The sequence below is a fragment of the Ostrea edulis genome, chromosome 5, assembly GCF_947568905.1.
Source record: "Ostrea edulis chromosome 5, xbOstEdul1.1, whole genome shotgun sequence".
NCBI classification, from domain to species: domain Eukaryota; kingdom Metazoa; phylum Mollusca; class Bivalvia; order Ostreida; family Ostreidae; genus Ostrea; species Ostrea edulis.
In genome coordinates, this window is record NC_079168.1 from 29,048,812 (window position 1) to 29,075,926 (window position 27,115).

The 27,115-nt window shown below is 35.4% G+C and overlaps 1 protein-coding gene across 1 annotated transcript; it reads right to left on the bottom strand.

Annotated features, from left to right (window-relative positions):
- Window positions 1-21: 21 nt before the first annotated feature.
- On the bottom strand, window positions 22-25,570 carry LOC125652545 (polycystic kidney disease protein 1-like 2). Its single transcript, XM_048881849.2, has 14 exons — window positions 25,132-25,570; window positions 19,431-19,600; window positions 18,025-18,246; window positions 17,487-17,657; window positions 17,241-17,389; window positions 16,254-16,950; window positions 13,607-13,739; window positions 12,729-12,973; window positions 12,146-12,320; window positions 10,434-11,705; window positions 8,830-8,936; window positions 3,714-3,842; window positions 1,644-1,748; window positions 22-939 (listed from the first exon to the last, which is right to left on the bottom strand). Exons 1-14 carry the CDS (start codon window positions 25,328-25,330, stop codon window positions 793-795), a joined length of 3,921 nt encoding a protein of 1,306 aa, XP_048737806.2. The 5' UTR covers window positions 25,331-25,570; the 3' UTR covers window positions 22-792.
- Between the last annotated feature and the right edge of the window lie 1,545 nt (window positions 25,571-27,115).

Below are 27,115 nucleotides of genomic sequence, written 5' to 3' on the forward strand. Positions count from 1 at the left end.
CACAAATAACATCAAGGAACGTGTCGATAAGTTTTTTTTATTTACAATTATTTGCAGTGAAAATTGACACATGTCGTTGATCATCTTTTTAATGAAATGATTTAATAACTCAAACTCTATAGATGGATAACAGTAATAATTTCTTTATTTAGACAGGATAGTACAATTAGTATCAAATGACTAGTTTACATTGTGGTCCTGTATAAAACATATTCACAGACAGAGAAATGAGAGAATAGAAAAATAGATAATATAATATACAACATATACATGTATACATAAAATATGCACACGATATCACTGGGAAAAAATAAACATACATATCTATATATCACTTGTTTGAGTTGCAATGCTGCAAATATGCTGATTTAAAAGATGTAATAGAACCACAGCTTCTGACAGACTCGGGCAATATTGTGGAATATACCATACAAGACTTGATATTGCCGTGTAAGTGATATTTTAGCGGCCCGCAAATTTAGCGATTTGTCCATAAATTAGGGGTCTATGTATTTAGCGAGAGCGACTTTATAATTCCAACAAACATACATGTAGCTATTACCTCTGATATGGAATAAATTGTAAGCGATATTCAATTTTAGTGATCTCAGCACTGGGTCTATCAAAGCCAAAATCAAATCCTTGCTAAAAATTTTACTTATAAATACGGTATTCAGTTCGAACTTTTGGTAAATATAAATAGTCAGGTATTTTTCGGAAACAATGTATTATCATGCACTTCATGATAGCAATCGTCGCAACACAACAGTTGTCAGCGATTTAAAAATGCAGTCATTTATCTACTGTCGTGTCCGTGAGAGTGACGTTGGGAATGCCTATCACGTCATGGATTATCCTCTTCTGTACCAGAGTTTTTCGTTCGTTCTTCACTTTCATTGAGAGAATATCGTCGAAGTGATGAAACGTCTTGCCCGGAGCCTAAAACAATGACAAATACTTACAAATATGTCATATTGTTACGGTAATTCAAAATTTGTTTGAGCATTCAGAATTTTACTTTCTGGCCCCTGAAAAATGTGAAAATTTCAGTGAAATCAAAGAAATTTTACTGTTATTTAAAACAAAAACAACTATACTTATGCGACAAAGCTTATTTACAGCTATTCTTGCACCATTTCTTGTTATAAGACGTCAAAAAATAAAGCATATAACCGTCTATTGTCTTTTTTTTTTATACCACAAATAGCGCAATATAAGTATATCTTTGCGTTTGATTAATAAAAGAACAAGATTTATAAAAATTAAGCGAGAAATAGTCTACTAATGACTATTCTTTAAAAGATTCACATATGTGGCAATGTTATGAATTTTATTCCACGGAAATACTAGAATATTTCAGTCGAAAAGGAAAATCATATGAAAAGTGCACTTTTTGATTCGTGGGGACTACTTTAGACGTTATATCATAGGATTAACAACAATTTTAAATTTTTTAAAGAAAGGTGTACATGCATCCTTCATCAAAATAAACTTTTCTTCTTTCTTTTCTTTCATGAAAACTATTTAGAGGGACCAAATTACGTTCAAACCTATAATGAATCTTCACCAAAAAAAAAAAAAAAAAACCCACCAACAACGAAAAACCTATGAACAAAGACAAACGTGCGATGAAATCCGATTACCTCGCATCCCTGTATACCAAACATGTTTTGTATTATTCGCTTCCGAACTGGAGCGGTCCCCAGCGTTTTTTTGGTCAGAATATCATCAAAACCATTTTCTGAAATCTATAAACACAAGAACTCAGATCATAATCCATGTGATTGTCATCTTTAATTGAATAAATACTGTTTTATTTAACTCCTGAATCAAAAGAATAAATACTGTTCTCTTTAACTCCTGAAACAAAAGAATAAATACTGTTCTATTTAACTCCTGAAACAAAAGAATAAATACTGTTCTATTTAACTCCGGAAACAAAAGAATATATACTGTTCTATTTAACTCCTGAAACAAAAGAATAAATACTGTTTTATTTAACTCCTGAAACAAAAGAATAAATATATACTGTTCTATTTAACTCCGAATACAAAAGAATAAATACTTTTCTATTTAATTCCGGAAACAAAAGAATAAATACTGTTCTATTTAACTCCTGAAACAAAAGAATATATACTGTTCTATTTAACTCCTGAAACAAAAGAATAAATACTGTTCTATTTAACTCCGGAAACAAAAGAATATATACTGTTCTATTTAACTCCTGAAACAAAAGAATAAATATATACTGTTCTATTTAACTCCGAATACAAAAGAATAAACACTATTCTATTTAATTCCGGAAACAAAAGAATAAATACTGTTTTATTTAACTCCTGAAACAAAAGAATATATACTGTTCTATTTAACTCCTGAAACAAAAGAATAAATACTGTTTTATTTAACTCCTGAAACAAAAGAATAAATATATACTGTTCTATTTAACTCCGAATACAAAAGAATAAATACTATTCTATTTAATTCCGGAAACAAAAGAATAAATATTGTTCTATTTAACTCCGGAAACAAAAGAATAAATATTGTTTTATTTAAATCCGGAAACAAAAAAGTACATTTCTGATTCGTTGTTTACAAAAGCTGTCATCATAATAATTGCTGACAGAGGACATTCCTTTCATAGATGTACTACTCCAGGGCCGTAAATTACCTTCAATTTGGAGGAGGCAGGAAATTAGGCGGGGGGGGGGGGGGTCTGGGGGCACATTTTGTGCACACTGAACACGTTTCGTGCAAAATCCTTGATTCTAGGGCCTTCTAAGATGTTACTTGACTAACTCATTCTAAAAGAAAGATTTGGAATGCTTTTTAAGGGAGGTATCATGTTCTTAGTTATTGGAAACAACATAAATTCTAATGAACTTTAAATTTTAATTTTTTTTGGCTCAAAAGTTGGAGGAGGCAGCTGCCTCCTCCGCCTCCATGTAATTTACGGCCCTGTACTACTCCCAAAACGTCATCAGATAGTCTTTGGCCTTTGACTCCTTGAAATGATACTAAATAGGTCACAACCATTACACTCCTTTTATACCGCAGACAGCAATCGCACATCCTTTCCCGCCTTAAGTAACATCGACCTCGTCAAAATACGGGGTCGTGAATTGTGAAGCATTTTAAGTTCACAAACACCCTCTGTGTATGTTTAAAATTTAGATATTTGCTATTTCAAATTAACAAACTTTTCTCCAAGTAAACTTTACTGATATCTGAAATGATGCGTTGAGAATCACAGACAACATGTGTATCGGGAAAGACTGTGTTCCTAAAGCAAACTGGTTGTGTCATTAGCAGCAGCGAACCATTATTAAAAATTCAAATCCAGCTCATTCACTTGTGAAATGTGCTAATTAGATTAAACTTACAAGATCATTTCATAGTATCTATTTCATGGAATACATATCTAGATATGCTATAATAAAAATTACCGGTCGACATGGGATGCTTACTCCTCCTAGGCACATGATCCCACCTTTGGTATATCCAGAGGTCTGTGTTTATCCTACTCTTAATTTTGTAATCTTAATAGGAGTTACGAGATTAATCACTGTTCGTTATACTCACCTTTCCATATATCGTTTTAATGTTACCATTAAAACCATACTTCATGTAAAAGTTAGAGTTCACATGCTTATAGCTCTATAATACATTAATACTTTCAGTACTTTGATTTTTATAGGAACCACATGCAGTCCTACCTCGTGTCCTCTAACGCCTAATACGTTATAGAGGAGATCCTTTTTTACACGTGTCCTAGTTTTCGTAAGCTTTCTGTTGTCAAAGATAATATCCACGTCATCAATATCATTTGAAGGTGCCTGTGGATGCTAGATGAAACAAAATAACGTTTATATACAAGTACATCAAAGTTGTAAATTCAAAACAATATCAAACGGGTGGAATCTTTCTCAATAAGCAGCTGAGAAATCAATATCCAAGAATATTTGTTTAGCACATAGTTGCTAACACATAGAAAATATGAATTTACATGTAATTTTATACAAGCGTCTGACACATAGAAAATAGGAATTTACATGTAATTTTATACAAGCGGCTGACACATAGAAAATAGGAATTTACATGTAATTTTATACAAGCGTCTGACATATAGAAAATAGGAATTTACTACATGTAATTTTATACAAGCGGCTGACACATAGAAAATAGGAATTTACATGTAATTTCATACAAGCGGCTGACACATAGAAAATAGGAATTTACAAGGAATTTTATACAAGCGGCTGAAATACTTTATAGGTCAAGCTAGTATTAGTTAAAAGTATCACTAACCCCAAAGGCTACCAAATCTATGATGGAATGCCTATGTCCCCCGAAAGTGCCATTACTGATGAACAGATTTACATATTGTGATATATTTTATACAAACACTATATGACTACTTTGGACCTGCCCTAGAGTCAGAACCCTGAGGTTGCAAAATTCACAATTTTGGTTCGTTTCTTTCTGTTTCATTTAGTTTTTATATAAAATCAGCAAATTGAAAGAAGTCTTTCAAATGTTAGTGATTTACTCACTATAACGATTTTGGCCCCACCCTGGTTCTAAAACCCCTACCTATGCGATCGTGCAATTTTGGTAAAGGGGTACCCGTTCCTTCTGAATATCCATTTCATTTGAATGTAGTATTAATAGTGTTAAAGGAGATACTATTTAAATGTTTCTCAAATTAACACTATATATACCAAAATTGGCTCCACATTGGATTCAGAACCTCTACTCCGGGGATCAGGAAATTTACATATACATGACTATGCATTTAGTTTTTCTTTATAGATAAAGAATATTGTTTGAAAATTGGTCAATTTTTGGCAGTTTTTGTCCCGTCCCTAAGACCCTGGGGGTAAAGAAGCCATGAAACTTATCCCCCCCCCCCCTTTTTATATCAAATTTCAAAAGAATATCAAGAGTAGTTGTTAAGGTGAAGTTAAAAATGCTTAGCATTATCAAGAAACGTTGCATATGACCTTAATGCCCAAATATTTAAAGCAATTGTATGTATAATGCATTATTTCACAATGTAATTCACCCCCACCCCTCGAAGCTTGCTACATACTCAGTCTAATTTCAAGTAATCATGGAACACAGTGTAGCTGGATGATGTATATATTATATACAGTAACATAATGTAGCTGGATGATGTATACATTACATACAGTATCATAATGTAGCTGGATGATGTATACATTATATACAGTAACATAGTGTAGCTGAATGATGTATACATTATATACAGTAACATAGTGTAGCTGGATGATGTATACATTATATACAGTAACATAGTGTAGCTGGATGATGTATACATTATATACAGTAACATAGTGTAGCTGGATGATGTATACATTATATACAGTAACATAGTGTAGCTGGATGATGTATATATTATATACAGTAACATAATGTAGCTGGATGATGTATACATTACATACAGTATCATAATGTAGCTGGATGATGTATATATTATATACAGTATCATAATGTAGCTGGATGATGTATACATTATATACAGTAACATAGTGTAGCTGGATGATGTATACATTATATACAGTAACACAGTGTAGCTGGATGATGTATATATTATATACAGTAACACAGTGTAGCTGGATGATGTATACATTATATACAGTAACATAGTGTAGCTGGATGATGTATACATTATACATAGTAACATAGTGTAGCTGGATGATGTATACATTATATACAGTAACATAGTGTAGCTGGATGATGTATATATTATATACAGTAACACAGTGTAGCTGGATGATGTATACATTATATACAGTATCATAGTGTAGCTGGATGATGTATATATTATATACAGTAACATAATGTAGCTGGATGATGTATACATTATATACAGTATCATAGTGTAGCTGGATGATGTATACATTATATACAGTATCATAGTGTAGCTGGATGATGTATATATTATATACAGTAACACAGTGTAGCTGGATGATGTATATATTATATACAGTAACACAGTGTAGCTGGATGATGTATATATTATATACAGTAACATAATGTAGCTGGATGATGTATATATTATATACAGTAACATAATGTAGCTGGATGATGTATACATTATATACAGTATCATAGTGTAGCTGAATGATGTATATATTATATACAGTATCATAGTGTAGCTGGATGATGTATACATTATATACAGTATCATAGTGTAGATGGATGATGTATACATTACATACAGTATCATAATGTAGCTGGATGATGTATATATTATATACAGTATCATAATGTAGCTGAATGATGTATATATTATATACAGTATCATAGTGTAGCTGGATGATGTATACATTATATAGAGTAACATAGTGTAGCTGGATGATGTATATATTATATACAGTAACATAGTGTAGCTGGATGATGTATACATTATATACAGTATCATAGTGTAGCTGGATGATGTATACATTATATAGAGTAACATAGTGTAGCTGAATGATGTATACATTATATACAGTAACATAATGTAGCTGGATGATGTATATATTATATACAGTATCATAGTGTAGCTGGATGATGTATATATTATATACAGTAACATAATGTAGCTGGATGTTGTATACATTATATACAGTAACATAGTGTAGCTGGATGATGTATACATTATATACAGTAACATAATGTAGCTGGATGATGTATACATTATATACAGTAACATAGTGTAGCTGGATGTTGTATACGTTATATACAGTAACATAGTGTAGCTGGATGTTGTATACATTATACACAGTAACATAGTGTAGCTGTATGATGTATACATTATATACAGTAACATAATGTAGCTGGATGATGTATATATTATATACAGTAACATAATGTAGATGGATGATGTATACATTACATACAGTATCATAATGTAGCTGGATGATGTATATATTACATACAGTATCATAGTGTAGCTGGATGATGTATACATTATATACAGTATCATAGTGTAGCTGGATGATGTATATATTATATACAGTATCATAGTGTAGCTGGATGATGTATACATTATATACAGTATCATAGTGTAGCTGGATGATGTATACATTATATACAGTATCATAGTGTAGCTGGATGATGTATACATTATATACAGTAACACAGTGTAGATGGATGAAGTATATGTTATACACAGTAATATAGTGTAGATGGATGATGTATACATTATATACAGTATCATAGTGTAGCTGGATGATGTATACATTATATACAGTAACATAGTGTAGCTGGATGATGTATACATTATATACAGTAACACAGTGTAGCTGGATGATGTATACATTATATACAGTATCATAGTGTAGCTGGATGATGTATACATTATATACAGTATCATAGTGTAGCTGGATGATGTATACATTATATACAGTAACACAGTGTAGATGGATGATGTATATGTTATACACAGTAATATAGTGTAGATGGATGATGTATACATTATATACAGTATCATAGTGTAGCTGGATGATGTATACATTATATACAGTAACACAGTGTAGATGGATGATGTATACATTATACACAGTAACATAGTGTAGCTGTATGATGTATATGTTATATACAGTAACATAGTGTAGATGGATGATGTATACATTACATACAGTATCATAATGTAGCTGGATGATGTATATATTATATACAGTAACATAGTGTAGCTGTATGATGTATATGTTATATACAGTAACATAGTGTAGCTGTATGATGTATATGTTATACACAGTAACATAGTGTAGCTGTATGATGTATACATTATATACAGTAACATAGTGTAGCTGTATGATGTATATGTTATATACAGTAACATAGTGTAGCTGGATGATGTATATATTATATACAGTATCATAGTGTAGCTGTATGATGTATATGTTATATACAGTAACATAGTGTAGCTGGATGATGTATACATTATATACAGTATCATAATGTAGCTGGATGTTGTATATGTTATATACAGTAACATAGTGTAGATGGATGATGTATATGTTATACACAGTAATATAGTGTAGATGGATGATGTATACATTACATACAGTATCATAGTGTAGCTGGATGATGTATACATTATATACAGTAACATAATGTAGCTGGATGATGTATATATTATATACAGTAACATAGTGTAGCTGGATGATGTATACATTATATACAGTAACACAGTGTAGATGGATGATGTATATGTTATACACAGTAATATAGTGTAGATGGATGATGTATACATTACATACAGTATCATAGTGTAGCTGGATGATGTATACATTATATACAGTATCATAGTGTAGCTGGATGATGTATACATTATATACAGTATCATAGTGTAGCTGGATGATGTATACATTATATACAGTATCATAATGTAGCTGTATCATGTATACATAATATACAGTAACATAGTGTAGCTGGATGATGTATACATTATATACAGTATCATAGTGTAGCTGGATGATGTATACATTATATACAGTATCATAGTGTAGCTGGATGATGTATACATTATATACAGTAACATAATGTAGCTGGATGATGTATACATTATATACAGTAACATAGTGTATCTGGATGATGTATACATTATATACAGTAACATAATGTAGCTGGATGATGTATATGTTATATACAGTAACATAGTGTAGCTGGATGATGTATACATTATATACAGTATCATAGTGTAGCTGGATGATGTATATATTATATACAGTATCATAGTGTAGCTGGATGATGTATACATTATATACAGTATCATAATGTAGCTGTATCATGTATACATAATATACAGGAAGGGTGCACCTGCTTCTGGGTGTCGGGATATTCGTTGTTGTCCAGTATGCTTCTCATCAAACGCACGACGTTTGTTGTCATAAAGCCTTCTGATGACTGGGCATACATCTTCCTATCTACAACAGAATACACAAGCTCATTTTAGTCAGATACACACCCACTTTTTTCTCATGCATGGTAACCCGTACAATACCAATATTTCTGTGTAAGAGGCAAGCATGCATTCTCTGTCCTATCCTGCCACTTATTAGTCCCCAGTGAAACAGAAGGGTCTGTCGGTCTTTGTCTGTCTGTCTGTCTGTCTGTACCTCATGCTTTGATTAAGGAAGCTAAATTTTAGTATTTGGTTTACTTCTGTATGTTTACAAAATTGGTTTAAATTTCGTCACAGTTGAGTGACTTTTATGTAGCTAAGTAGCTAAGTACTTTGTTACTAGCTTGAAAATACGGATGTATATTTAATTGCTGTTATAAAATTTAGAAATTCATTTCAAAATTAAGGATTATCTCCCGCATGCATAGCTCTTATCCTTGGACGAATTTGGCTCCACTTTTTTGGCACGCTGTTTTTTGGCTATATTTAGCTCTAAAACTTCATAGTTATTTCGAATTTCAAACATTTCGGTTGAGCATCACTGAAGAGACATTATTTGTCGAAATGCGCATCTGGTGCATCAAAATTGGTACCGTATAAGTTTTACATAAGAGACATTGTACCGAACCTTTTTCCATAATGGTTTAACTTAAAAATCTGAAATTTGATATATTGTTACCCAATGAGTAGATACAGATCAAGTTTCACTTTTGTCACTATTAACCTCTTCTAGCAAAAATTGTAAGATATGATTTCATAGTTGAATGAATTTGAATGTTTGTTTTCCGTACTGTTTTTACCATGATTTGAATTTGAAAGCTGATGTTTGGTATTTGATTGTGAATTCCGCGCATTGTTAAGTAGGTGAAATCACAGGTAAACGTGTAATTTACTCGATTTCATATCACGACTAAACTCAATAAAAAGCAATTTTGCTTGTAGAAAATCCAATATTGCCGTTAAATTGTTTTACAAGTAATTACTGCAGATTACAGTGTTCGTTCCCTATTAGTAAGGTTTATTATGCAAATTTGACAAATGAAAGGTGAAGATAATGAACAGTGATCCATCTCATAACTCCTAAAAGAAATACAAAATAGAGAGTTGGGTAAACACGGACCCTTGGATAGACCAGAAGTGGGATCAGGTGCCTAGGAGGAGTAAGCATCCCCTGTCGACCGATCACACCCAGGCCTAAATCTCTACGTTCACAGTGTTTGTATTATAATAGTAATCCCGTGGGGATCCGGGTTAGAATAGGTCCTCAGTACTCCTTACTTGTCGTAGGAGGCGATTAAATGGGGCGGTCCTTCGGATGAGACCGCAAAAACCGAGGCCCGTGTCGCAGCAGGTTTGGCACGATAAAGATCACTCCCTGCTCAAGCGCCGAGCATAGGCCTAAAATTTTCAGCCCTTCATCGAGAGTGGTGACGTTTCCATATAAGTGAGAAATTCTCTAAAGGGACATAAAACAATATACAATCAACCAATCATAATGGCATACTTGAAGGAATCTTACGTGTCTCTAAGTTTTGTGATGACATCCGTTTTGAAAACCCGAACATGCTGCGTGCTTTGTTTCCTAGCTGTTGGAGGAAGTCTGATATTCCAAATACCGCTGGAGAAGACGTTGTCTGGGATTTTACAAGAGATATACTTTTGTTGAGAATGGCAATAAATATCGTCATCAAGGTCATAATCACACAGCCAATGTAGGAAAAGTAGAAGAACTGGGCGGCGTTGGGAGACGCTCTCACTAGTTTATCTAGTTTATTCTTCCCGATAAAACTGTTGGTTAAACTTCCACACGTTCTGAGAAAGCTGCGATAATCTTCCAGTTTGGACCCAAACAGAAGATAACCAAACGCAACGAAAGCGAAGAATACAAGCGAAAAAACGATGATAAAACCGATGATATCATTCCAGGCATCAACGAGGACTGACATGATTTGTGTGAAACGTTTGTTATATCCCAAAATTCTGAATGCTTTTATGACACTAACAAACAGTAAACAACCAAATACAGCGATGAAGACACTATCCCAAATGACAATGTGACTGAAATTGATGAACCTGTTGGTTCCTGTCAGCTGATCGTCGTAAAACATTTCTGAAGCCAATTTGGCATAAATGTAGCGGACTATATAGAGAACCACAGCTAGGTAGCCTAGTATAGTACACAAAATATCTACAACATTCCAGGGCTGATGGAAAAAGGAGCGAATCCCTGATGAATACATTTTGATGCCGAGCTGAACAGAGACGACAATAAAATACACACTGAAGAAAATGTAGCACAGAATGATTATTGTTCCAAATTGACCAACTGACATAAACGCACGGAATGCCTGTATATCTGTCCATGTTAACACACCTCCTGATTCAGGAATTTCCAGCAGAAAAAGTGCATAAACAAACAGATTTACATTCGGATTAAAAATTGTAAACTCGACAAAGACAGCCCTCGTTCTTCGATCAATCCAGCTTAAAGTTAACATTTCCTCAACTAAATCAAGTGCATTTTTCTTTTCGTTTCCCATTTTGATTATGTATCCCCCTCCACTGTAGGTACGAAGTTCACCTGTCCTTGACACCCCCCAGATTTCCTCTGCGTGGGTGTAGTGCCAAGAATCGGCAGTATAGTGTGTCTGTCTGTATGTCCCCATGTCGCATTGGGTTTCGTTAATATATGTCTTCCAGCCAAGGCAGTAATATTCAGTATCTTCTTCTCGTTCGCTGTACCCAGGGATACACGTATAAGGGTATGTTAACATATTGTACATGCAAGGCTCTGTCAAAAGAAAACATACAATTGTAAATGAGAGAACATACACATTTACACAATGCAAATTTTACAAAATACTAGTACAGAATACAAATGGAAATTATACAATTCAGAAATATTCAGCAAATTAAGATGCATACAATGTTAGGGAAACCTTGTCTTCAAGACAATTATTCGTAACGAACCAGCAGTGAGGAATCTGTTCGGATCCTCGACTACTATAATTCGCATTGGAGAGAAACGTAGAATACAAACAAGCATTATTCTGATGGTTCTCGGCAGCAAATATTTAAGATCGAGCAAAAGTTTGTAAATTCTCGCACGCAATCAAAAGTTGATTTACGGTACAATATAAGAAAAATATACAATGCAAATCAAACAAGATGGAAAATTATTTCGATACTATTGATGGCATATAGAGAAAAGCTAATTCTATTGAAACGTACTCCTCTTCATGCGAACTTGACGAATCCTTGGAGGCCCAACCCTGATACTGGTTTGATCACCAAACCACCGTCGCTCCCTTACTCCAAGATCTCCGCTATTATAGGTTGTTTCCGGATATAAAGCCGAAATAAGGGTCTTTTTCATCCAGTCGAAGAAATATTTTGTCTCATTAATCTAAAATAAAGTTACGAATATGTCGACCTTGTTATTCAGAAAGAAAATATCTGATTGCGAATAATGCAAGAGGTACATGTGAAAAGTACATATGAAAATAATACATGATGAAACAATTTCTTACAGCATCAAATCCAAACTGTCCGTAACCACCAACAAGAACATAATTCTCAACATAATGAAAAAAATTCTTACAGCAACAAATCCAAACTGTCCGTAACCACCAACAAGAACATAATGCTCAACATAATGAAAAAAATTCTTACAGCAACAAATCCAAACTGTCCGTAACCACCAACAAGAACATAATGCTCAACATAACGAAAAAAATTCTTACAGCAACAAATCCAAACTGTCCGTAACCATCAACAAGAACATAATTCTCAACATAATGAAAAAAATTCTTACAGCAACAAATCCAAACTGTCCGTAACCATCCGCAAGAACATAATTCTCAACATTGGACTTCAGGGCAAACGCGCGTGTGTCTCTCTCATGGAAGCTGATGGTGAATATGACCAGCATGAAGAGAAGGAAGGTTACTGTTCGACGGAAGGCCAGCTTCGCCTCGTTCTGCTCCCTCCACTTCCGTCTCATGTATTGTATGTTTTCCTCTGTGGGCGGGTCCTTCTTGATTAATTCGTTCATCAATACTAGTAAAGATACAGAATGACATACTGATTAAGGTTCACACAGGATCCCGGATCAGGGAGATATGTACAGGGCAGTCCTGCCCCGTGTAAAATCGATTCTTAACTACAGAAGTAGCAAATGACTGATAAAGATGTCGCTTGAATCTGCTGTTCACCAATTGTATACACATCATCAAACATTCCATGCCCAGTAGGAATATTTCTATTATAATACACTGACACCACAGAATGTTTTGATATCAAACCCTTCTTGATCCGAGTTGTGATGTTAATTGGTTCTGTAGCAGTTCTGACACGTGTTGTGATGTTAATTGGTTCTGTAGCAGTTCTGACACGTGTTGTGATGTTAATTGGTTCTGTAGCAGTTCTGACACGTGTTGTGATGTTAATTGGTTCTGTAGCAGTTCTGACACGTGTTGTGATGTTAATTGGTTCTGTAGCAGTTCTGACACGTGTTGTGATGTTAATTGGTTCTGTAGCAGTTCTGACACGTGTTGTGATGTTAATTGGTTCTGTAGCAGTTCTGACACGTGTTGTGATGTTAATTGGTTCTGTAGCAGTTCTGACACGTGTTGTGATGTTGATTTGACTGGCTCTGTTCTATTTAGAGTTTTACAATGAGCTGTTTCTTACCTCTAAACTTGTCCTGATCTGTGTTGTGATGTTGAAATGATAGTTTCTGTAACTGTTGGAGGTTTACACTGGGTTGCTTTTCAACAGACAATTTCTTCAGTAGTGTGGCAAACAGGAGGGCCACCAAAACAGCCTGTTACAGTACAGAATATCAACAGGAGAGCTAACAAAACAGCCTGATACAGTACATAATATCAACAGGAGGGCTAACAAAACAGCCTGTTACAGTACAGAATACCCAGGTTTGAGTTAGTAAACAGAACATAATTAATGATCGTAAAATACACACCTGCTTAGCATTATAAGAATGACAATTTATATATCATTCAAGAATAATTCACATTTATCACATAAAAGTCTACTACAAAACACGTATAACTGCTTACAGTATGCTACTCCTTTTATACTTACTATAAAGCTTTCATTCCTTCACATTGGTGATCGATGGTATTCGTAATCGACAGTTTTTGTAAGGGTAGCATTATTTTAAGCAGTTCATGTTTTTCAAAATGTTTTTTGTGACTTACGAGGAAGAATTCAACAAAAGCATTCAGTTACAGCAAACATCAAATGCCACAAAGTATCTATAGAGGGTAGTATACCCGCAACTGTTCTCATTCACAAACCGCAGGAAAGTTATGGCAACAACAATGCTCGCCACCGTGTCAACTCACTTGGAAATATGATCATTTATTCTAAAAGGTTCTAGGAGTCTGGATAGAAAGTAGCAAAATTGAAAATAACAACATTGATGTATCATCTTTCGTAGAAAAAGAACGTAAGCTTATCTATGAAAACTATCTCACTTTATAGGGAAATATCAATCGGAACTCCTCGAATGTGTCATTATATGTCGAGTGCGCGAGACATTCGAGGAATTCCGATTGGGGAAATAGTCTCGAAACTACAATCAGTTGTGATTTCACCATCGTTGGAGGTGTTCAAATCATCCATCCAAATCCTCCAGCCATGGCCCCGGCATTCACCGTACTAGACAGTTACATTGACCTGTACAGTATATATATATATATATATATATATATATATATATATATATATATATACACACACAAACTTGTGGTTATTTTTGTTGTTCATTAACTATTTAATTGTTGTTTTCTATTTTGGACACTGCCATTCCTTTATATGCATGAGCATAGATTCCTCATTAGATTTTAATGAGTAAACACATTGAACTACTATAGTATTTACTGGATGCTATATTTGCCCGCGTTTTCTTTTCTGTGACGTCAAAGTCTGATAGCTCTAATTAGTTTACCACTCGGATCACCTCCGTCGATTCCATCTAGGCTAATGCCGAATATTAGTTTACTTCACTTTGGTATGTCTGACACAAGTAAAGTCGACTTCGGTGTAATAAAACATCTATTTACTGACTATTCGGACAATAGCAAGTTTACTTGCTATAGTCCTCATAGCCAGTAAATAGGTGTATAATATTAACACACCTACAAACAGGATTAGCATGAGGTGGAGTTTTATGAAAAGATGAAATTAATGGACAGTGATAAATCCTATAAAACTCCTATAAGGAATACAAAATAAAGACTTGGGCAAACACGGACCAATGGCTATAACAGAGCGTAGGAGGAGTAAGCAACCCCTGTCATCCGGTCACATCCGCCGTGAGTCCTATATCTTGATCAGGTAAACGGAGTAATCCGTAGTCAAAATTAGTGTGTAAAGAACGACCTAACAATTGGTATGAAACACATAAGAGAGCATTTTACCCAATGATAGGTTATATCATTTCAATTATATACTAGATTGTTATATCGACCATGTAATGTACGAAATGTTTACTTCAAACGAGACTGTTGAAATCCCTGTAACATCAACTTCTTTTCAGTACCTACCTCGATTCAAAAACTGATCATACGAAAAACACGCTCTTGCGTATCGAATCAGTTGAGGGACATAAACACCGTATGCGGGTGAGAATGGAATATTGCCACATAAATATGAGAAGTTGACTAGGGATATAATTATAATGATTTCTCCGACAAAAACATTGCTAGAAATGATCAGAACATTACCAAGGTAATGTAATGCTTTGCTATATATAAGGTAATATAATGCGTTGCTATATATAAGGTAATGTAATGCGTTGCTATATATAAGGTAATGTAATGCGTTGCTATATATATACATGTATATATATATATATATATATATATATATATATATGTGTGTGTGTGTGTGTGTGTGTGTGTGTGTGTGTGTGTGTGTGTGTGCAGGTATATATATATATATGTGTGTGTTAATATTCCAAATACTTCTACCGGTCGTTGAAACCTTGCGAATAAGGCGGTCGCTTAGTAACAAGTTTTAAAAATTCTCGATCTCAACGTCGTGTCAAAACTAAAACGTTTAACATGGGTAGTAGCTATTCATTAGCCTAGAACGCAGCATTAAAGGTGAAGGTCACAGGATCTTTTGAATATGACCTTAAGAACGGAGGTTCTCGTTATGGTAGGCGTTACACGATACTTAAACTTCCTTGCTGCGGCCGTTAGCGTCATGCATTAGTTAAACAATCGTGCAACTTCACCTAATGCTGGCGATGTCTCTACACGTGTGACAAAATCTCCAATAGGACTTTAAATACACAATCAAACAAACTTACCTTAATGGGATCAATGAAAATGACCGACTCAAAAAAGGAAAGATAAAAGGAGTATAACCACTCCTCTGATTTGGACGTCCCCCATTCCATGCTGTATAGGACAAGAAAGAATCCGGATGCAGAAACAGACAGGACAATCAACGCCCAGGCGATATACACTGTCCAATACGGAAACAAAAATTCTTTCTTCACGAACACATCGTTCAAGACATCATCAGTACTATGCTCGTATTTCTCAGGAAATTTCTTTGTCTCAGTTTGCTTCTCACACGAACTTTTCGATGCACATTTTCTCTTTTTAAATAGAATGGTCATGACTAAAACTGGTGGTGTAGTTATAAGAATTCCCACCAATGATACATACAACAAGCTGTAGGAAAATTTAAAAGTTCCCACTTGAACTTGCTGCACATCTGAGGTCTCGTCGGAGGAGCGAAAGAACATTGCGTTGGTTATCATTGTCAGAAAAAGCAGGGCAAGCAGACACGACAATCTCTGAACCCGTGTAAAATTGCTTTTCATAGGCCGATATAACAGAGACATCCACAGGTGCTCCTCGAGAAAGTTCATTTTGGAATGATGGGGAAAAATTGATTTGAATGACATCAGGTCTTTTTTATCTGAAACTACAAGGACCCTTTCCAAAGCTCCATCTTCTTTCTCAACAGATAACCAATTGTCGCACACGAAGACATATCTATGAGACGAATAGAGATAAAATATACAGAAACAGTATTTCCCTATGCAGTGAATATAAGCTCTACAATATCTATCTGATACAAGATTTTCGAAGACTTTTCATCAACTCTGCTTGGACACACTTCTAGTTTTACATGATATAAAATTCTGTGAAATGTACCATTTTTGCTGTCATAATAATTAATATCAAGTTTTTACGATTCTGCGAATGAAACACTAAGCTGCAAAGTATTTACATCTGAATAGTAATCTTATTTGTACGACCAAGTTTCCTACTGCACGGCTGACCTTTTGTTTGACAGGATATCATCTATTTCTATCCTACAAAGATACCAATCCTTCCCTGAATTATCGTGCCAGATTCGTAGATAATTCAGTTCTCCTAGGGGTTCGTTCGTTCCGAATACGAATCTGTTGACACTAGCGACATCAAAACCCTACAGAACAAAGAGGAATTGTTGAATACCCACCAAAAGGCTACCCGTGTAAGTGTTAAAGACTTGGAAAACAGGATGGTGTAATATACCAACGTACCTTCTTGATCCCGTCACTTAGAATTCGGACGTTTGAACAGCAGAGATTTCCCCCGAGAATAAAATTGACATTGGAGTGTGTTCCCCCGTCAATACAGAAACCTGTGTGCACGGTCATCGCGTAAAAATAGCTGTCCTCGTGGTCATGGTCACAAAGAAAACGTATTGCCCACTGCAAAGAAAATATACTGACCACTAAACAAGAAAATAAATTGACCATTCTACTGGAAAAAGCATTGCTCACTACAAAGAAAATATTTTGACCATTAAACAAGAAAACATATCGCCCACTTCAAAGAAAAATTATTGCCCACTACAAAGAAGATATATTGACCACTCTACAAGAAAACGTATTGACCACTACAAACAATTAGCACATCCTTGTTTAATAATTCGATTACTTCTGACATGGGGAATTGTTCTTTGCTAAACCTTAAATTTACACTGTGCCATTCTGTTTTAACATAACATTTTCTGAAGGTTCTACAAAGTTAAGAAATGATACATAATTATTTCATAACTACATTTCCAGACCTTACCTTTTCTGCATCCTTTCTGTCTGCCCGTCTCAGGATAAATACCAACACCACATACAGAACAAGGATAGCTACGACTGAGGCATAGACAGAGGCGTTCTTCACGTCAAATTTGTCCCAGACATTCAAGAAATTGATGGTGTTTGCAGGAATGTGAAAGGTGGACGAAAAGACATTTCCAACACAGCGGCACACTGTCTCTTGCATATCACTCATTGGAAGAATCTAGTAAATAGTCAACAACAAAAACCAGTGATACCGTTATAATATAACACTACGCTATTTAAACGCGAAAGTAAGATTTCAAATATATTTGGATATATATCGACAACGTTTTATCTATTAACAATAATCCCTTTCATTCATATGTCGATTCGATATGTCCCAGTGAATTCGAAATAAAAGAGACCAAGCCAAGGAGTCTTTCACATCTGTTTTGTACTTAAATATTTTATTGAACATGTATATTAACGGCAAAAAGACAGCTCAACTTTATAATTCCATTATCACTTGCATATGGTGTATATGTCTCTCAACAGATTCCATACACAAGAGCTTATTTTGCGTATGATCAATTCTTAAATCGAGACAGGGTACTGACAAACAAGTTAATGTTACAGGGGTTTGAACAGTCTCGTTTAATCTCAGCATTTCGCAAATTCTATGGTCGTTATAAACACAGGGAATGCTTACTCTTCCTAGGCACCTGATCCTACCTCTAGTATGTCCAGGGGTCAGTGTTTGCCCTCTCTTTATCGGTTGTTTGTTTGTTTGTTTGTTTTACGTCCCGTTGAGAATTTTTGACTTATATTAAGAGGTCACCATTGTAGGTGAAGTATCTATGCTAAGCGGTTACGGCCTTTGCCAGTAAGGGTTCTTTAACGTGCCAACGCCTGCCGCTTTTGTTTACGTCTTAGGTTTGACGTGATGTGGGTGGGACTAAAACTAGCAACATCCCGGGTTCGAAGCAAACGATCCACCAAAGAGCTATCGCGACCGGTTTACATACTTTAAAAAATCATTTCTGAAAACATACGATGATATGAACTGGGATACTTCACGCCGCCATTCTTTCATGAAGCGTTAACATGTGCCGCCGTGAAGCGTTGCAGTTCATATACTTATATATTCTTAAAAATGAAATCTGTTATTTTGTTTACATTCTACTTCCGTTCCCGTCAGAATTCCTAGTCGTTGAAATAAACCTACTATATCTATGAAGATTCAAATGTGTATTATTGAAAATACATCTGCGACGGATTCAGGACGAAATGACTACCATTAGAATTTATATTAGATATCAAAGGCACAAAGATTGGAAATGTAAACTTATAGTCCATATACTAGTATACATATGTACTGCACATACGTACATAATAGATACATGTATATCCATATTATAGTCTTACTTGACATTTTTGAGTGTCCCAGGAATTGTCAGACATGTTCCATGATCGACAGGCTGCTGTGAATATGGCCATGCTGAAATTAGCCTGACCCGGCAGGATTTCCACCACCGTGCCGTTATGTGTCGTTGTGGATCTTTTCCTCCTACTCGTGGCGCCTTCAGTGGTTGACACTGAAATTCAATACCAGTAGTAGTAAATTTAACACCGAGTATTAGATCATGCTCACCTACCTAGAATGCCCATACTTCACATTAATGATAACATGTTTTTTTCTTTCTAACTTGATAAATATTTTATTACACGCATGTATTATTTACTAAATGTATGTATAACAGCTTTTTGTCTTTATATCTCTGTATACCATTGCATAATGGTGGTGAGATCCAATAAATTGAATTGAACTGAATTAGCACGTAGAATCCATTGTTTTCATATGCACATAAAGATATATTGGATGACTGACCCCCCCCCCCCCCCCCCCCCCCCGCCAACTCACTATTTTTGATAGTAGTAGAATGTAAACTTGATGGTATGAATCTTGATCACATATATTGAAGGTTGAAGGACCAACGCTACCATCCACCCCAACAACACCCCGCCCCCAAATATCGATGCTAGGTATCTGTAGTTTTAAAAATCACAATATTTAAAACTTATCAAAGATGTCGATTAGAACTAAAATCTCAATTGATTAATGGGCAACAGTCCATTGTGATTTCCTTTTACATGTTATCACTCGCAGTTGTACCTTAATATGATTGTAAACTACGAATTAGGAAAATAAATATCAGAGGACTTTATCAACTAGAGTGAATTGAAATAACCAAGCTCCTGACTTTGGCATCAAAGTCTACGTGCAATTAGTAAAACTATTTTTCACAATTATCTATTTGATAAGAAAATAAAATTTCAATGTAATTTTATGTGTTTTATGCTGCAGTGAAATCAGAGAGCTCTTAAGGAGACCCACCTCTGGTATATCCATCATCGTCGGATACCCACGGCTGATCTCGTCTTCTACTCATCAGGATGAATAGAAAACGAGATCAGCCGTGGATATCCGACGCTGAGGAGCTATGAGATTGATCACTGTTCGTTATCTTCACCTTTATGGGAGTTATGAGATTGATCACTGTTCGTTATCTTCACCTGTATAGGAGTTATGAGATTGATCACTGTCCGTTATCTTCACCTTTATAGGAGTTATGAGATTGATCACTGTTCGTTATCTTCACCTTTATAGGAGTTATGAGATTGATCACTGTTCGTTATCTTCACCTTTATAGGAGTTATGAGATTGATCACTGTTCGTTATATCCACCTTTCATTTGGTATATACCTTGACACAAGCCGACACTCGATGCAGAAGTTAAGCTGTCAAATCTATACGCAAGTATTCGTTTGTAGATAAAGCGGTGCGGTTAGCGTTTGTACTTGTATATACCGTGGCGGTGCGGTTAGCGTTTGTAATTGTATATACCGTGACGGTGCGGTTAGCGTTTGTAATTGTATATACCGTGACGGTGCGGTTAGCGTTTGTACTTGTATATACCGTGAAGTGAGGATACACATTGTCATCAGGTACATATTGGTGTCGGCGACGATGTGTACACGCCCTTAGTATACCTATTGTTTCCAGTCGGCACACATTGTCGCCGACGACATTATGTGCCGAGACACGACACATTTTTCGCATCGCGGAACATGTTATCGTTGGCGACAATATACACCTACCATCATTGTACTGTCGTTCATTGGAATATTTTGTCGCCGACAGATGGGGAAGTGGGGTATTTTCTGTAGAGAATATTTAGCTGTGGTTAGACCCTGACGTGTTTACTGAGAATAAATATTTGAAATTCTTGTTCGATTCCAATCCCAATCTTCAATGAAAGTCGTGGTCGCTTTTTCGTCAGTCTCATTAAATGATTATATGTTTGACTGTTTCAAAACCCGTTGTTTTCATAGCTGTATGTTGTATTGTGGAAATTGAATACAAAACACATTTATTTTATATATGTGATAGTATAAAAAGTATTAAATGCTTTAATAAACCACAACTTAAAGTGTATGAATCTTTTGTTTTTACTTTCCGAGTACCATGCATGGAACTCTCTCTCTCTCTCTCTCTCTCTCTCTCTCTCTCTCTCTCTCTCTCTCTCTCGTATCAAAGTTTTTACTATAGAATCAATTTCAATTTTTTAATGTTTGACTAACTACATGGACTCTCAATGATTAAAGAAAGTCCAGTGAAAACAAATCATTAAAATCAAGAAAACAAGGAGGTTGGTTGCCAGATGATTGGTCCTACTAATTACTGCATAAACACAGGCGATAACGACCATGCATTGTGCAGGTGACTCTTAATAATTACTGTTTATACATGCATCATTCATATTTCATGTTAATATTTCAATGAATTTTGACCCCAAAATTGAGCATTAAAATATTAGAAAAAATATGCACCCGAGTAACCGAGCAGCGATTTCGATACTCTGGCATTTTATTGCGTACCCAATTATCCGGATATTCGTTAATATTCCTTTATTATTTACAGTAGTAATCAAATAATCAAAGCTTTTCCATAGGGAATCAGATTATCCACGATTTTATCATTGTAAATTAAAGTATGACAAGCCTCATTATAATACCGGTAAATATATATTATTGTAGCGGACAGTATAAGAGGGAACTTATACTGCCTCGCTAGAGAGCTAGCTTTTCTAGTGATGTGGTAGAGCCTCTCTCTTGATCACGCAAGTTAAGCAACGGCGAGCGTGATCAGCACTTGGCTGGGTGACCGCTACACGTTACAAATTGGTGGCAGCGTAGTGATTCTGGTGTTTGGCGGGAGGCCTGCTTCAGGTAGAGTCTCTTCGGAGCTCTGGATACGGACGTGGATTCGTCCGGGGACGACGGTGGTTGTCGTCGGGAACGGCGGGTGCCGTTACTGAGCAGGTGCCAAACACTCAGAGAGGACTCACGCTAAGCTTCGGGACGAAGCTTCCCCGAGTGGGGGGAAGTGTAGCGGACAGTATAAGAGGGAACTTATACTGCCTCGCTAGAGAGCTAGCTTTTCTAGTGATGTGGTAGAGCCTCTCTCTTGATCACGCAAGTTAAGCAACGGCGAGCGTGATCAGCACTTGGCTGGGTGACCGCTACACGTTACATTATTACTACAGTAACTTGATCCGAAGAGTCGAACCAGGTCGTGTTGACAGGCATGGATCATTAGATCACACGAAACGCGATCTGCGCCTGTCAACGAGAGACGTGATCCAACTCTTCAGATCAAGTTAATGCAGTAATGATAAATTTATCATATACCCTCTTATGCATTTTAAATCCACATTTATAAGATACTAAATGCAATGCAAATTATAAAAAATACAGATATACAGTGAAATTATATTTTGTGTACGCAGTTTTGTTTGTGACGTGGTCAATATTTTCCACACATACACACACACACACGCACACACACACAAACACACCAAAAAACAAACCCGTTGCGTTGATGCATTGTGACGTCATTGTGATGTTATTAGTTTCAGAGGATACTATAGGATTAAACATTCTTTTTGAAGAATTTATCGATGTGTAAACTCCGGACATTTTACTCACAAACTGAATAAAAGTGCAAAGCACTTTTATGTTAAGTTTGTGAGTAAAATGTGCGGAGTTTACACATCGATAAATTCTTCGAAAAGAATGTTTGATTCTTATAATTCCAATTCATTTACTTTATTAAAAATTGCAAAAATTTGAATAGTTTCCCCGCACTATGCTTTTTGTTTTCAGGCGTGTACGAATACATTGCGTTTTCGGATTTATTGATGTATAAACTCTTGTTCAGCTTTAATTTTATCTAATCAAATCAATTGTAATAAATAACATTGGAATTATTACGGAATCAGAAAACCACAGTGTGGTGATCCGGTGTTGTAGCATAGACCCCCGGAAAAACAGGCCCGGGATAGATCTTCCCCATAGGGGGAAAAGCGCTCCAGCATATGATTTCCCCCTATGTACAAAGTCAGTATAGAATTTCCCCCTGGGCGGAAAAACCGCCCTAGTATAGAATTTCTCCCTCCTGTTTCCGGATTTCATCGATCGGAATCTTTTTCTTCTCATGTAGAAGCTTTTGAATAAATATAGAATGAAGCAAACTCTTGCAATTGAAGATAATAATCAATTAAATGTGTTATTATTGGTATAAAGAGGTACATGTTACAGTGTATCTCCAAAAAAAGTTACAAAAAGAAATAAATAAGGTGCTGTTAAATTGTTATAGTTTAATGAAATAGATATGCGCTCATTAAGATTACGATATTCATAAAATAAAGGAATTTTTTGAGATGTTGAAGTTGGGTTTACACGCTGAAAACTTTGAATTGCATATAGGAAATACAATTTGCTTCCCAAAAGACTTTAAATAACGATGGTCAATATCATTAGGGGCTTTCATAAAAAGTCGACTAAAAGATATACAATTAAAATATCTAAAAACTAAATTAGATGCACGGTATAAGTAAAAGTAATTTAATTTTCCCGTTTATTCAAATTCGAAATTTTAAATTAAGAAGACATTAACTTCTTCCCAACTTCACTATTTCAGATGTTAGATACTGGTAGATAACAGCAAAGACATTAGATGTATGAATGAATTTTGATATACCATTACACGATTTGAATACTTTCCTGTTTAAAAAAAACCAACAACATAAAATGATGATTGTGATACACAAGACCCTGCTAAAAATAAAAAAATTAAAATAAGAAGAAGAATTCCTGGGTCTAGATAAGCAAGAGAATTATAGTAATAGAACTGGAAACGGATATATAGCTAAAATGTAAGAAGGGGGGAAAGCGTACTGTCATTTAGGGGGAAATTCTATACTGGGGCGGTTTTTCCTAGGAGGAAAATTGGGCCCGGGTTAATTCTTCCTAGGGGGAAATTCTATGATGCCAGGCCCATCTTTCCGGTGGGGGGGGGGGGGTCTACTCCAGTTCTCTTCAGAGAAGTGGACAAGCAGAGCCTACATTCACTATACCTGTCCACTTCTCTAAAGAGAATATTCTGTTGGCACAACGGACGCTTTTCACTGAAACGAACACTTTCTGAGAAATTAACGGACACTTTCCGTTGAATTTCCAAAATTCTCGACAAATGAAGACTCATGTCGAAAAAAGGAAGCAATATGTTTTTTTCACCGACTTCCACGGAATATCAGTGATATTACCCTACATTAAGGAGGCATTGTTTATCGCGATGTATTTGTTATGTTTGCCTATTGCACATTATAATTTGATCAAACGTGCTGTCACGTAACATGAAGGTATCTAGTTTGAATTGGTGACATCATGATATTAAACATGCATAAATATTTTCTTCCTTAAATATATAAATAATTCTAAACATAAGTCCCTTCGTACTCGAGATAGTCAGTACCTACATTTTCAAGGGTTTGTGTTGGTACATATTTTCTTCGTGTACATATTGTCGCAAACGATAATATGTACCGTCTTAAAATGGGGAAAAGGTGGTCTCGGCACATATTGATGCCGACGACAATACTTGCCGAACAACAATATATACCGTCACCTACATACGTACCTTCTTCCGGTTCCATGTGCATTCATTTTGTGTATTAGATACCTTCTTCCAGTTTCATGTGTAATCATTTTGTGTATTATATACCTTCTTCCGGTTCCAGTGCCATATAGCAATTGCCTTTCTTGCATCTACCAGCAGGAATGAAGATTTTAAAGCCATGTTTGGTATTGTCAAGGACTGAAACAGAATGTTTAAAGTCAAATATCAGAGACGTGGGATGGGTATCAGAGCGAATGTACAACTTGTACAGCGTCATCGAGGAATTGGCGCCACTGAGATCCATGTTGTGAGGTTTTATGTACACAATGGCGGCGTCCTGGTCATTTTTGACCTCGAATGTAAAATGAATAAATTTATCGGGAAGTCTCGGATTAATCAGAGGTATGTAGTCTTTAAAAACAGGCGTTCCTCTATTAGGTAACTTGACGTCTATGTCGATAGTGTCATCGACCTGAAATGACGCCACGTCCGTGGTGATGGAAACAGCTTCCTTGCCATAAACAAATGGGTTTTTATGGAACACAGTTATCTGTAAAAAATATTAGATTTTGGACTTAAATTGCATGGGAGGATTAATTTAAGTTTTTATTTGGTATGGATATAAAAAGTTGTCAATTCAATACTACATATAGTAATCACATGATAAAAAGAAAGGTGAAATATATTTCCAAATAAAGTGAATATATGATCCCAATACCCCGTCTCGTTATGGATTACTCACTCTTAGGTGTATAATGTCACCAGATGTTGCCCTCTCCGTTTTGGCGATTGATGTGTAATACTTTTCTGTTCTGTTGAGAAAATCACTAGATTGACTCTTCTCTGTTATCAATTCTAAAACATTTCCTTGAAGCACATGGCGTTCACCATCAACAATATACTTCTGAAGTATTAATTTCTGAAGATCATCAAGGATGTTCTGAATCACTGGATGCCATTTTTCTGCCTGAAATCGCGTCAAAAAATACAAATAATTAAAGCGCGTAAATATACAAATAAAATACTGTGCCTGAAAGCGCGTAAAAATACAGATAAAATACTGTGCAAGTATAACACTATCTAACTGTTGAAGACTAAAATTTATTATTCCCTTGCAGGGAAGTTATGAAAGTGTATAATGTATCACACTTTTAAGCTGTAAAAGTGCATAAGCCACTTATGAGAACTCTCTCTCATTGTAACTCTCTCTCTCTCTCTCTCTCTCTCTAATACTGACAACAAACCTTTACCGTTTTAAAAACATTTTACCGCGACACAATTTTCAGAAAATGGGCACTGTAGCCTAGGATTGGAGAAAATTCACACTTACCATAAGTATCTGATCCGCCTCTCTCCCTCGTTTGGAGGAGCGGATCTTGTAAATCATTTGCGCCTCTTTTCGTATCATTGGTAGGTATATGCGGTCGGTATCATTGATCGTGACTCCGAGTAGTGTTTTCTCGCCCTGAATCCTAGATTTGATCCCCAGTAATTCGTCGTGTATGTCGTTCTCAGTGAGCTCAGCATTGTGATCCTGAATACTCTCAGGTAGTAGAACATCCAGGAGAGAATTAAAAATCTTATGTACAACTGTAAACATAAAACAAACTGTTAAGTCGATTTACTTTTTTGTGATTTAAGTATGTATGTTAGATCTTGATGTCGCTGCTAAAGAGGATTGTTTTTGTGTGCTTGTGCGTTTTTTGTGTGTGTTTGTGTGTTTCTCTGCGTTTGTGTGTTTTTGTTGTTGCGTTTTTGTGTGTTTTGTGTGTTCTTATACGTATTTTTGTTTTTTAATGATAGTCGACTTCCTCCTATTAAGGAAATATTACAATTCCTGGGTGTGATCATATTGCCAAAACATTGAAAATTAAACCATAACGAAAATTGTGATCTGTCAATATTATCTGCACCCTCGGTGAATATAACATTATTTATTGCATTTTTGAGGTAAGTGTAGCCTAACTCGCAATAAAAGCATCTTTATCGTAGAATCCGAAATTTAATACAATAAATGATAATTCATAAAACTTTATAATTTTGGAATCATGATTTTTTTGAGGAAGAGTGTCCAATTCAGTTGCGAGGT